Source organism: Lepus europaeus, chromosome 7, assembly GCF_033115175.1.
Source record: "Lepus europaeus isolate LE1 chromosome 7, mLepTim1.pri, whole genome shotgun sequence".
Lineage (NCBI taxonomy): Eukaryota > Metazoa > Chordata > Mammalia > Lagomorpha > Leporidae > Lepus > Lepus europaeus.
The window spans coordinates 57,486,522-57,500,719 of NC_084833.1; the positions used below are offsets into that span (position 1 = coordinate 57,486,522).

The 14,198-nt window shown below is 38.8% G+C and overlaps 1 protein-coding gene across 1 annotated transcript; it reads right to left on the bottom strand.

The window, feature by feature from the left end:
- Positions 1–1,494: 1,494 nt before the first annotated feature.
- LOC133764459 (olfactory receptor 5P4-like) lies at positions 1,495–2,433 on the bottom strand. Its single transcript, XM_062198135.1, has one exon. The coding sequence runs from the start codon at positions 2,431–2,433 to the stop codon at positions 1,495–1,497; it is 939 nt and encodes a 312-aa protein (XP_062054119.1).
- Between the last annotated feature and the right edge of the window lie 11,765 nt (positions 2,434–14,198).

The following is a 14,198-nucleotide window of genomic DNA, read 5'->3' on the forward strand; positions in this document are numbered from 1 at the left end:
AGTTACAAGGCAGCAGCTATGAGGCTAAATTGATAATGAGAGATTTAGGCAGTTTTATGGAGCTGAGGATACAAACGTTAGGTTTCAGAGTTTGTCAAAAGAAGGAATGGTGAAAACATCAAGTATTTAACCAAGATCTTTCAGATTATACAAGAGCAAATAGAAGAAGACAATCACAGGATAAAGCTGGCAAAAGATGTAAAAAGACATAACACAAAAGTAGATATACAAACATCTAAAATGATATTACACAAAAGAATATATACAGAGAGAGACATACATACAAATATATGTTTTAAATGTTCAATGGAAGAAGCTCAAAGCAATGAGATGGAATACCACTTGATTATGGCATTGTAAAAGCCAATGTTTCTATAGTATTATCAGTTTCAAAAACTGTGGATACATAATTTCATCCAGCAGAGTGCTGAGTATCTAGGACTTCATTAACCTAGTTCCTTCTATAAGTTGTTTCCATATCCCTGTTTGCAATGAATTATCCTTTCAAAAAATTTTTGCCATGCATTTTCAATTGGGAAGAATTAAAATCTACTCTTGCTCTAGGATTCATACAATATGCATCATTTTTGCAATAATTAGAGAGCCATATTTTAATTTTTTAAAATAAATAATCATATATCATAGCATCAAGGTTCTGGAGATAGGGAGGCCATTCAGGAGGCTAAAAACTGCCTAGATTTGATCATAAAGCAACTACAAGGAAGCAATGATGTAAGTGGTGGCAAAGAACACCTTTGAGAGCTATGAGAAAGTGCCTGCATCAGCCTGGATAATTTTGATCCTGGAAATACCAACAGGCTTGCCTTTGAAGAAAGCTCCCTTGTGCCCTATTCTCAGCCACCGACACTTCCCCTGGATTTATTTTACCAAAGTCTTACCTGCTGAGCCTTCAGAGTTCCTTCTGTGTTACTGGGATTGAGATTCTTCGTGACAAAACTGTGGAACAAATTCTTTTGGTCTGGCTTAAATTAGATGGAAATAAAACCTGTCTAAGACTCCAGCATGATTATTTCCCAGATTATGATAATCCTATGTAAAAGGCGAGGGCAAGGTCTTCCAAGAAAAAGTGACTAGATCCATCAACACTACAGCCTACTATGTTGTCATTGAGAATATGATGCTTTCCAAGATGCTAATTTGTAAGATGACGTTTAAAAAATATATTACTATTACTTAATTGAAAAAAAACCTTGTAATCATTGAATCCATAAATAATGGAGAGAAAAAATAAAACTATACTTTCCAAGTATCCTAATCCTGAAATATACACATTTACGTTGAACTAAGCAGATTTTATGGATGCAGTACTTTTTGTGACTCTAAAAAGTTATAAAGGTGACATTAATCAACATACTGGCATTGCATTTAAGATAGTTCTTCACATAAAATAAGACTAATGGACAATATAAAGATCCTTCACAGATGTTCCTGAAACTATTGTTCTGCAATTTCTGAATTCACATTAGATTTATTTCAAAATGAGGGATGTGTTCCTGCCATCAGTTTTCTCATGGCCTCTTTCACATCTTTGTTCCTCAGACTGTAGATGAGTGGGTTCAACAAAGGGATCACCACTGTGTAGAACACAGACACCACTTTAACATGATCAGGTGAGTGGCTTGACTTTGGTATCACATAAACAAATGTGACTGTCCCATAAAACAAAGTGACTGCAGTGAGGTGGGAGGTGCAGGTGGAAAAGGCCTTGTGCCTTCCCTCGGTAGAGCGCATCTTCAGGATCGAGTGGAGGATGTATAAATATGAAACAATGATGATAAACAGTGTGATTACAATGATTGAGCCAGCTGAGATGGCAGGGGATATTTCAGCAATATAAATATGGGTACAAGAAAGCTTCACTAGTGGTGGGAGGTCACAGAAGAAATGGTTGATTTTATTTGGGCCACAGAATGTCAGGCTCAATAAACAGCCAGTGAACGATGAAGCATTCAGGCACCCACCGAGGTAGGAAACAACCAATAATATGATGCAGACCCTGGTGGACATGTGTGTGGAGTAGAGAAGTGGGGAGCAGATGGCCACGTAGCGATCATAAGCCATGGAAGCCAGCAGGAAGCACTCAGCTGTTCCAAAGGTAACATCAGAGCCAAGCTGGACTATGCATCCAGCAACAGGGATAACTGTTCTCTCTCTCAGGAAACTCAGAATCATGACAGGTGTGACTGATGTGGAGTACCCAATGTCCACAAAGGCCAAATGGCTTAGGAAGAGGTACATTGGGGTGTGAAGCTGGGGACTTCTTCGGATTAACATGATGATGCTGATATTGCCCAATATAGTAACAAGATAGATTGCTAGAAAAACTACAAAGAAGATGGAACAAAGTATAGGATCCTCTGTTAACCCCAAAATAATGAATTCTGTCACTATTGTGTGGTTTCCAGTCTCCATCTTTCTTTGAATGGCGCCTATTAAAATAAAAATATGTAGATATTAGATCAATTAAATGGTCTCATAATTAATATACTTACTTCAACATTCAGCATATTAAAAAACAAATGTAGATCTCCTTTTTGTCTAATGCTTGCAAAAATATTGTAGGTTAATAACTATTAGTACTCTATTTTTTTTTTTAAGGATTGGGAATGTTGCCTTATTTGCAAGCTAACAAAAGAGATTGCTACAGTTTTATGTACATGCACTGACAAAACATACAAGCTTTGGATCACAGACAAAGGCTGCTTATTAATCACAACAAAATCAGTAGCCACATCTCAAAGCCCCAATTCCAACTGCATGATAAAATGAGGACTGGATGTTACCCAGAGTACATCACAGGAGAGAAATCCCCAAATTAGGCAAAACTGATTCATGTCCAGCTGCAGGTAACCTGCCCAGCCTCCTCTCCAGAGAGAGGGCGCCCTTGTCTTTGCTTTGGAATGTAAGCTGTCTCTCATGAGGTGGATCACGTTGTCCTGGAACGTCTGAGGAGGGAGACGTTTCTTTCTTTTTTTAATAGAAAACTTCTATTTAATAAATATAAATTTCAAATTACAACTTTTGGATTATAGCAGTTCTTCCCCCCATAACCACGCTTCTACTCACAAACCATCCCATCCCCTACTCCCTCTCCTATCCCCTTCTTCATTAACATTCATTTTTAATTATCTTTATATACAGAAATCAATTTAGTATATACTAAGTAAAGATTTCAACAGTTTGCACCCACACAGACACACAAAGTATAAAGTACTGTTTGAAGACTAGTTTTCCCATTAATTCATATAGTACAACACATTAAGGACAGAGATCCTACATGGAGCAAGAACACAGTGACTACTATTGTTGCTTTAACAATTGACACTCTTATTTATGATGTCAGTGATCACCCGAGGCTCTTGTCATGAGCGGCCAAGGCTATGGAAGCCTCTTGAGTTCACAAACTACAACCTTATTTAGACAAGACCATAATCAAAGTGGAAGTTCTCTCCTCCCTTCAGAGAAAGGTTTGGTATTCTATTCTTCATCAGCCTTACTATGAAAAAATTTTGAATTCCATACAGTGATGAAATGAAACCAATGTGATTTAATCAGTTTTTCCTATGAATTAACTGATACAATTTTTCCTATGAATGTAAGAAGGCTGCATATCTACCTTCATTATTTAGTACCAGGATTTACACAGTACACAGGTTTAAAAAAAACACAAATATGGGGTATATCATATTTGTATAAGAAAATATAGGCCGGCGACGTGGCTCAACAGGCTAACCCTCCACCTTGCAGTGCCGGCACACCGGGTTCTAGTCCCGGTTGGGATGCCGGATTCTATCCCAGTTGCCCCTCTTCCAGGCCAGCTCTCTGCTATGGCCCGGGAAGGCAGTGGAGGATGGCCCAAGTTCTTGGGCCCTGCACCCGCATGGGAGACCAGGAGAAGCACCTGGCTCCTGGCTTCGGATCAGCATGATGCGCCGGCCGCACTGCACCGGCTGCAGCGGCCATTGGAGGGTGAACCAACGGCAAAAAGGAAGACCTTTCTCTCTGTCTCTCTCTCTCTCTCACTATCTACTCTGTCAAAAAAAGAAAAGAAAAGAAAATATATACATGAAAAACCTAAATGAATTCAAAATATGAGTGACAGTATGAGAAGTATGACGTTCAGTGATGCAATGAAAATCAAATAAGACCTAAGAACCCAAAGCTCTGATAAATCCAGGTCTGCCCCTGCCTAGGTGATCCTATAAAAGTTATATGATCATTTTGAGCTTTACCTTCTTTAATTTAAAAATTGAGAAAATAATTTTTATCTCACATGGTGCCTCATTAAATGAGATAAACTACATGAAAACACCTAGCAATGAATGACAAAAAATGAGTAATTCATAAATGAGAATCTACTTCAAATAAATAACTACCTGCTTCTACTATAAATGCACATATATACAGACACACACAACAAAGAATAAATGCTACCTGCTGGTCAGATATTAGGGTAAGGACAGACTAGGGAATCCTCCCTGTACAGCAGGGCTTAGGTATTAAGGATTTAAGACCATTTGCACCATAAGTATGTTGGCATCAAATATGCACAGGTTTGTTAACATCCTATTCTCCAATGGGAGAAAACCCAGTGAGATTGAGAAAATTAGATGTGTTTATGTATGCATATAACTTTTCACTGACTGAGACAATCATTAAGATCCCAGGGGCTTTGTTTTCTTCATTACCTGTATACACAATTGCATAGATATAATTATTTTTTAAGCTTTTTTGGATCAATGTAATTAACATGGGGCTATGCTTTGATCATCTGTGCTATTTCTAAGGAGCAGCAATGATCATGTGTTTGGAATTATTTTTTTGAGCGCTGTAATGTTGTTTATAGTTAGTCACAATCACATCTTACAGAGCTGCAGGAAAATCCCTGTTTTTCTCTGTGTGAAAATGATCCACATTTTAATTCAGTTTTGGCATTTCCCACTTATCATGTAGATACTATTTTTCCAAAATCCTGAACTCTTCAGAGACAGAGATCCAATTTTTTAAAGATACTTCTTCCTTTCTCACTTATAGTTAACTTTATCCCAGTGTTCTCTTTTTGATAAACAAAGAATCTCTTTCTTGTTGGCTGGCACCACAGCTCACTTGGCTAATCCTCCGCCTACGGCACCGGCACTCTGGGTTCTAGTCCCAGTTGGGGCGCCGGATTCTGTCCCAGTTGCTTCTCTTCCAGTCCAGCTCTCTTCTGTGGCCCAAGTCCTTGGGCCCTGCACCGCATGGGAGACCAGGAGGAAGCACCTGGTTCCTGGCTTCGGATCGGCACAGGGCCGGCTGTGGCGGCCATTAGGGGAGTGAACCAATGGAAGGAAGACCTTTCGCTCTGTCTCTCTCTCTCACGGCTTAACTCTGCTGGTAAAAAAAAAAAAAAAAAAAAAAAAGACTCTCTTCCTTGTTTCTAATTTCCATGGTTTCTCTTTTCGTTCTTTCTTTGTTTGTTTGTTTGAAAGGCAGAGTTAGAGAGGTAAAGCCAGAGAGAAAGAAAGAAAGAGAGGTCTTCCATCGCTGGTTCACTCTCCACATGACTGCAACAGCCAGAGCTGAGCTGATCTAAAGCCAGGAGCCAGGAGCTTCTCCTGGGTCTCCCACACAGGTGCAGGTGCCCAAGGACTTGGGCCATCTCTACTGCTTTCCTAGGCCATAGCAAAGAGCTGGATCGGAAGTGGAGCAGCCAGGACTCAAACCGATGCCCATATGGGATGCCGGCACTGCAGGCCGCAGCTCTAACCTGCTATACCACTCGCCGGCCCCTCCATGGTTTCTTTACAGTGATGTTATTGTTTGTATTTTTTGATTGCTTTTTTATTTGAAAATACTTTTAGATAACTTTATGAAAATATATATAAATCTACTTTGTAATCTAGTTTGGAATCCCATGATTCCAAAGTATTTAATTAGCATATATATTTTTAACAATAGTATTACCAATGCTTCATTGTAATAGAATTTCTCTTCCATGTACACAAAGAAGTGTTTAAAAGATTTCAACAATTTAAATTCTAACAGATACTGCCAAATAGCCCTTGGAGAAAACTAGCATACTTTAAGTAATTATATCTTATGTTAACAATCTATTAGATCATTTTTGTTATTATTTGACCTACCAATTTCTGAATGAATTTATTCATGATTGTGGATTTTTTCAATTTATTCTATTAGATTTTGCTTTAAAAGTTTCAGTACCGTGTTATTAGGTATCTCACTGTTTAAGACCACCTAACTTCCTTGTGAATTATAGCTTTTATTTTTACAAAATTGTTATAACTACTTTTGTCAATTTCCCTCCCACTGCAAACATCAGAGAACACTTATTTCCTTACTTAGTTAATGATTGAGATGACCAAATTTTTCATTTTTGTAATGAACAACATGCTCTATTGTGATCTAATTTTGAGTTTTGTTTTTATTATCTTCTTAGTATTTTAATTGTTGTTCTATCACTATTTGCATAAGTTACATTGGGTCAGTTTCCTTTGTACTACTTTTAATCTAATAATACAGAATTTATTCATCTTATTTCTATTTCTACAATAGTTATCGTTTTAACTTTTTAAATATTTTCTATCAATGTCTCAAATTAATCTATTTCTAAATCCTGCCTTCAGAATGGGAGAGGGAAGATGAAGAAAGATTGGAGCTTGGGTGGGAGGGAAGGAAGGGTGGGGAAGTATCACTATGTTCCTAAATCTGTATGTATGAAATACATGAAACTGTATAATTTAAAAAAAAAATTAAAATAAATAAATAAATCCTGCCTTCAAATTAGACAGAAGGGTGGGCATGGTTTTTACATCCCTCCCTTCCTACTCTTAACCACTCTTCATTTCATCTGTTAAATCAGCAGGAAATCTAGCTAAAAATTGTCATTATTATTTTATAATACTTTTATTTATTTACTTATTTGAGAGACAGACACTCCTCAATTGCCAACAATGGGAGGGCTGGTTTGGGTATTGGAGCCAGGAGCCAAGAGCCCAATACAAGTCTCCCACATGGGTGGCAGGAACCCAATTACTAAAGCCATCACCACTGCCTCCCAGTATTTGAATCAGCAGAAATCTGGAATCAGGAGACAAAGCCAGGTATTGAACTCACGCACTCCAATTTGGGATGCTGGAATCTTAACTGCTAGGCTTAACACTTCCTCCCCAAATTATCATTTAAATAAACAATTATTTAGACTAATAAATTACTTGACTAATTAAATGACTAATGAATTTAATATTACTAATAAAATATAATTATTTAGACTAATAAATTACTAATAAATCTGTCTCCCTTCAGGCAGAAAAGATAAGTCTTGTGGGCATTAAAATTTCTGAATCTGGCACCAGTGTATGGCACAGTGGATTAAGCTGCCACCGGCAATGCTTGTATTCCATATGAGCACTAGTTTGAGTCCCAGCTGTTCCACTTCTGATCTGGCTTCCTGTTAATGTGCCTGGGAAAGCAGCAGAAGATGGCCCAAGTACTCCACCTAAGTTGGAGATCCAGATGAAGCTCCTGACTCCCGGCTTTGGCCTGTCCCAGCCCCAACCATTGTGGCCATTTGGGGAGTGAACTAGCAGATGGAAGATCTCTTTCTCTCTGTCTCTCTCTCTAACTCTGCCTTTCAAATAAATAAATAAATATCTAAAAATAAATAAGTATATAAAATTTCTGAATCCTTCTGTAATATGAAAATGACTATTTTCTCCCCCGGGTGAATCATGTATTATTTGGGTATAAAATTATATATGCATAATTATTCCCCACCTCACAACTTAGCAGAGCTGCTCCCTTATCTCCCTGCATCCTGTACTACTGAAATATCTGGAGCCAGTATTTTCTTCCTATATAGATATTTGCTATTTATGGAAAGTTTCAGAATTTTCTCTAGGATCCTTGTTTTTGAAATTTTGGTATATAATTCTTTGAGTAGTGCTTTCTTGTCATTCCTATTTGGTACTGAAGAAGATTTTCTCTTTGAAGGTCCTTGTCTCAGTTCAGTGCCGCAGTTTTTTTCTTTAATTATGTCATAGAGTGTTGCTTCTCCACTCCACTCTGCCATTCTCATTTTGGGAATGGACACATGTGGGTACTGCTTGATCTGTCTTCTTCATCCCTTAACTCCTTTTTCATTCTTTCCAGCTCTCTGACCTTGTGGGCTGTTTCTAGGACAGATTCCTCAGTTTTGCTCATTAGATCACTAAGTGTTCTCCCTGTGGCCATTCTTACACATAACCCGTCTGTTAAGGGTTTGTTTCTTTATTTGTATTTCAACAAAAAATTTTTACTTTCTTGTGTCTGTTGTTGATTTTTATTCATGCAACACTTTCTCACACTGCTCTGAGTACACTAATTATAATTACTTTGCAGTATTCTAATTACTGTTTGCCTCTATTTCTTTGGGAATTGGATCTTCTAGTGATTATATTTGGTATCTCTCCTTCATTGTGTTGTTTGCTCCCAAGGATTAGCTATTTTGTGTTTGCTCAACTTTGTACTTCTGATGATCATTAGCCTTTTGTGAAGCCATAAACATTTACCACAGCCACCTCCAGTGTCCCTGAGAGAGGGACAGGATGTAATGGCAGGCAGAGCACCCCAGGAGCTAGACGCTTCTAGACTGGTCTGCTTCTCATTGTTTCTGGATGTTTCCAACCACCTGGAACACTGCCTGGCCTCTTGGCCCCATGGGAAAGTATTACAACTGATTCTTCTTTAGAATAAAGTAGAATGGGAAGGATCAAAATGCCTAACTTGTTACTGGGATACCCCAAACATGAACACTATTAATTATCCTGGAGATCTCCTTCCCTCACTTATGCTCCTGTCTCCAGAGTTCTATAACTTTAGAACTTACTCAGCTGTATTCTAATAGGCAAGTTAGGCTATGCTTCTTTTCTCTAATGGGATTCCATATGATTTCTATCTTCTAAGGATATTCATACTTTGGGGGCATTAAAAATAACCTTTCCCTTTATTGTTTTCCAAAACTGCTATGATTAGTTTATTTAATATATCTTTCTTAACATGAATTTGAAGCAAGAGCAGGAGAAAAGTTTCCCAGGATACCAATTTAATTCAATCCCTAGGTGGAAGTCACTGAATCTTCCTCCATAAACATCTTGTTTATTCCTGTTGCAACAAGAGATGACATAGTTCAAACTAAAGGCAAATGAAAGGTAGAGATTGGCAACTGAGTTGTAAAATAATTAAGGACAATCAGGGGATACCTCAGGGCAATCAGAAGCAATGAAGATATTGCTAAAGAAAAAAAAGTCTTAAAAGGGAAGAGAGATGCAACAGAGGGAGAACTGAAAAAGAAAGAACAATTGCACCCACCCCAACCTTCTGCATCCTGGAATAGGAATGGGAGGATTTCAGAAAGAGGAGAGGTTTAGTTAGATCCAGAAATTTGAATGGGGCTGGTCATAAATCAGACAAAGAATAGGAAAATGGTCCAGGTTAAAACTCTGGAAAGCCAACAACTTTTTAACACAGAAATGAAGATAGGAGAAAGGCAGCTGGACAGGGCGTGTCTGGAAGAGACACAATTGGTGCCCAAATTCCAGGTGGATACATCATGTGTAATGCTTCATCCAGCCTCTGCAGCCTCTCACCAAGAGTCTCTTATGAAGACAAAACCTCCATGGTGCAATGGAGGAAGGAGGTCAGCTGGAGATGCAGTTAGTGAGAAAGCCAAAAAAAAAAAAAAAAAAAAGTAGCGAATAATACGAAAATACCTTTACAAGCATAAAACAGTGGAATAGGTGGCATTCATTCCATAGAAGGCTGGATGAGGAGAGAAATCATACAAATGTATCTTTTTTTCTTTACTGCTAATTTGGAAGCTAATGACTGGTGGCATCCAAAAAAAGAAAGTGGACCAAGTCTTACAGGTCTACCAAAGAAAAACAAAACACACGCAAGGAAACTGATAAGGATTTAGTCAACATAGTAGTGTGCTAGAAAGGATATGGGATCAGCAATCAAAAAACATGAGTTGGAATAAGGACTCTAACATGAATTATTATATAACACTGGGCAAATCCCTGAAAGTATTTGATTATTTTATTCCATATTTGTAAAATACTGTCTGCAATGCAGGCATTCCATATGGGCACTACTTTGTATTCGGCTGCCCAATTCCAATCCAGCTCCCTGCTGATGGCTTGAAAAAAGCAGTGTGAAATGGTCCAAGTGTTTGGGCCCCTGCCACCCATGTGGGAGACCGGCTGAAGCTCCAGGCTCCTGGCTCTGTTGGGTAGGAAGTAAGAAATTAGCCTTTGTGTGTGAGAGGGGCCAGAGGAAAATAAAGCCTCTGCAGAAGCTCATTTGGAAACATCCCAATATTTTACACTTCAAACTCCCACCCATATCTTGATAACTTTACAGGTGGTCCCAGCCTCCCCACCAAGGAAAGCTCCCCAGAAGAATCCTCTCTCAGCACCAAATGGGTTAGCTGGCCTGATAATACTGAGCAATAAAATATTTACATCCTTCCTCCAAGGCAGGCCCCATAGGGGAGGCTCCTCTGCCCAGCCTGGTGGGCTCCCAGGTCTGATAGCACTGACTAGTGACCCGTGGGAGGAATTTCACCTAATTCACATTCAGCAAACCTTCTGTCCTGGAGGAGGAAGGGGAGAAACTGCGGGCAGAACTGGACTCCTTTCCCTTATAAGCCCCAGTCTGAATACGGACTTCATGTTCAGCTCTCACCTCTTTCCTAAGCCACCCACCTGGCCTGCCAGGTAGATTCTCTCCATTTAACCACATAACCTTGCTTTCCCCAGTCTGTGTGACTGGGCACTCTCTCAGATCCTGCCCCATCAGTTCTGACAGGTGCCCCACCCCCCTAAACCTCACTACCTTGCTTAACACTGTTCTCTGTCTCATGTCTGAATTCTTTCCTGCATGAAGACAAGAACCTGTACCACTCATCTCCGCTAGCAGTTCTGGCCTGGCCCAGCACTGGCTCTTGTCGGGGGAGTAAATATCAGGGGGAGTGAACCAGTGGATGGAAGACCTTTCTGTTTCTCCCCTTCTCTGTAACTCTTTCAAATAAATATGTAACTCTCTAAACAACAATATTTCCTATTGATAAATGCAGAAGGAATGATAAAATTGGAATATAAAATGCAAACACTCATGCAGTAAAGGATCTAGGCAATAACAGCCAAGAGATAAAAATCTGAGGGCCTTTAGAACAAATGAATCAAACTGGGAACATGTAAAACTACTAATTCTCAAATCATAGAAAGAACAACTAGACATTCTGTGCCTCGTGATGTGGTGCAATAGGAAGTATATCACTCTACTATAGCATGGCTTGCCAAAAATCTAACGTGAATATGATCAAGATTCTAAGTCTATTAATCAGCCTACAGGTTGTATACTCTTGTATAGAGTTGCAGGCACACGTTAAAAGCCAAAACCCTGAAATTAACAAAATACAGAATGTACAAAAGTCGAAAAGACTACATAAACAATTCCTTCAACAAACACAACTGAGCAAACACAAAGAGAAGGAAGCCATGGCTTAAAAAGGACTTGTGAGATGTAACAACTAAGTGAAACAGGAGACCGTGTTTACATTTTAAATCACTTGTTAAAAAAAAAATTTGTAAACCAACTGAAGAATTCAAACACTGAAGATTTGATATTAAAGAATTACTTGGGGCCAGTGCTATGGCCTAGCTGGTAAAGCTGCCTCCTACAGTGTCGGCATCCCGTATGGGCACCGGTTTGAGTCTCGGCTGCTCCACTTCTTATCCTGCTCTCTGCTAATGGCCTGGGAAAGCAGTGGAAGATGGCCCAAGTGCTTGGGACCCTGCACCTGCCTGGGAGACCTGGAAGAAGCTCCTGGATCCTGGCTTTGGATCGGCACAGCTCCAGCTGATGTGGCCAATTAGGGAGTGAACCAGCGGATGGAAGACCTCTCTCTCTCTCTTTCTCTGTAACTCTGCCTTCAAATAAATGAATAAATCTTTAAAACAAAACAAAAAAGAATTACTACTTTTTACTGAACAATGTTATTATTATTTTTATGAATCTTTATCCTCAAGATATATATATATTAAATTATTTATAGAAGAAGTAATATAATACCTAAGATTTGTTGCAAATAAAGATTGTGGTGGAGATCATTGTAAAAGAAATAAAATGGGTCAAGTGTGAATAATTGTTGAAGCATAGTGTTAGAAAAATGAAGGTCTATTATAGTATTCTCTATACTTTAATACTTTATATGGGTTTTAAGTTGGCCATTATGTTTTTTTAAAAGATTTATTTATTTATTTGAAAGTCAGAGTTACACAGAGAGAGGAGAGGCAGAGAGGGAGAAAGGTCTTCCATCCACCAGTTCACTACCCAATTGGCTGCAAGGGCCAGAACTGTGCCGATTGGAAGCCAGGAGCCAGGATATTCCTCCAGGTCTTCCACATGAGTGCAGGGGCCCAAGGACTTGGGCCATCTCCCACTGCTTTCCCAGGCCATAACAGAGAGCCAGACCACAAGTAGAGCAGCTGGGTCTCGAACCAGCACCCATATGGGATGCCAGTGTTTCAGGCTAGGGCATTAACCTGCTGCATTACGGCACCAGCCCTGGCCATTATGTTTTATAATATTGCCAGTTATCCATTCCTTCTACAGTCTTCCTTTGTCATTCCTGTTAGTTATATATTAGATTATCTCATTCTGTTATACACATTTCACAATACTGTTTCCATTGTGTAGCCCCCAAACCCCATCTTTCTCTCTCCTTGACATTTTAGAAATTCCTAACATCCGGGTCCATCTTCCAGCTCATTCATTGTCTTTCATAATCAGTTTAATATGTTTAATCTATTTTTAGAGTATATTTTTAATTTCTACAATGTCTGCATTTGTGTAGTCATTTTTTAAAGCTCCTTTTTGGATTTTTTATTCTTTTATTTCTTTTTCTTTCTTTCTTTATTTTTATTTGACAGATAGAGTTAGACATTGAGAGAGACAGACAGAGAGAAAGGTCTTCCCTCCGTTGGCTCACCCCCCAAATGGCCGCAACAGCCAGAGCTATGCTGATCCGAAGCCAGGAGCCAGGTGCCTCTTCCTGGTCTCCCATGCAGGTGCAGGGCCCAAGCACTTGGGCCATCCTCCACTGCCTTCCCAGGCCACAGCAGAGAGCTGGACCGGAAGAGAAGCAACCAGGACTAGAACCTGGTGCCCACATGGGATGCCAGTGCTGCAGGCAGAGGATTAACCAAGTGAGCCACAGCGCCGGCCCCTCTTTTATTTCTTAAATAGTATTTATAAATATTTTATAACGTCCATTAAATCATTTTATTGTCTAGAGTTCTTAATGATCCTGGTCTGCTGCCAGACATATCTGCTAACATACACTTAGTTGAGTTGTGCCTTTTGCTATTTTGTGATTTTAAATTATGAACACATCTTTCTTTAGTGGGGTATTATCTGTGTTACTCTGTTCTTCCTGAACTGAGAGCATGTTCTTCCAAATAGGCTCTGTTCTTAAATTGATATGAATTGTATACTACTATAACTCTAATGATTTTGTGTCTACCTTAAAATTGATATGGATGAAGTTGAACATTTTTTCATTTGATTACTGTTTATAGTCCTTGCCAATTTTCCCACTGGACTATGGTCTTTTATTTTTTATTTGTTGAACTCTTTATTTAGTAGAGCCATTAAGCCTTTGATTAAATGTAAACTTAAAATGTTATCTCAAGACAAATAAATAAATAAAACATTATTTACTCAGAAAAGCAAAATAGGTTGTTCTTGATTTTTTGCTATATCATTGGTTCAGGATAAATTTAGATGTTAATTTCTCTACTTGGAGATTTTCAAACAGGATAATTTAATCCCTAAACCTATATTGGGTTCAGACTTTGATCCAAAATTCTCAAGAATGTTTTTCCCCTCCAAATGTTTAACAGTCCCATGAATAAAGCAATCAATTTTTACATTAGCATGCCAAGTAACACTTTAATACATTGTTTTTACAAGTAACTACAACATATAAGTATTATAAAGCACCTAGAATTCTGGCTTGGATAGCTGACCTTATAGAAACTTAGTATCTCTGAACCTGATACACTCTCCCCGAAGATGAAAATGTTAGGGGCTGGCATGGTGGTGTAGTAGGTTAAACCTCCGCTTGTGGCACTGGC

Bases quoted from the DNA above. Each gene is read 5' to 3' on its own strand.
- LOC133764459 (XM_062198135.1), bottom strand. From the start codon at position 2,433: ATGGAGACTGGAAACCACACAATAGTGACAGAATTCATTATTTTGGGG.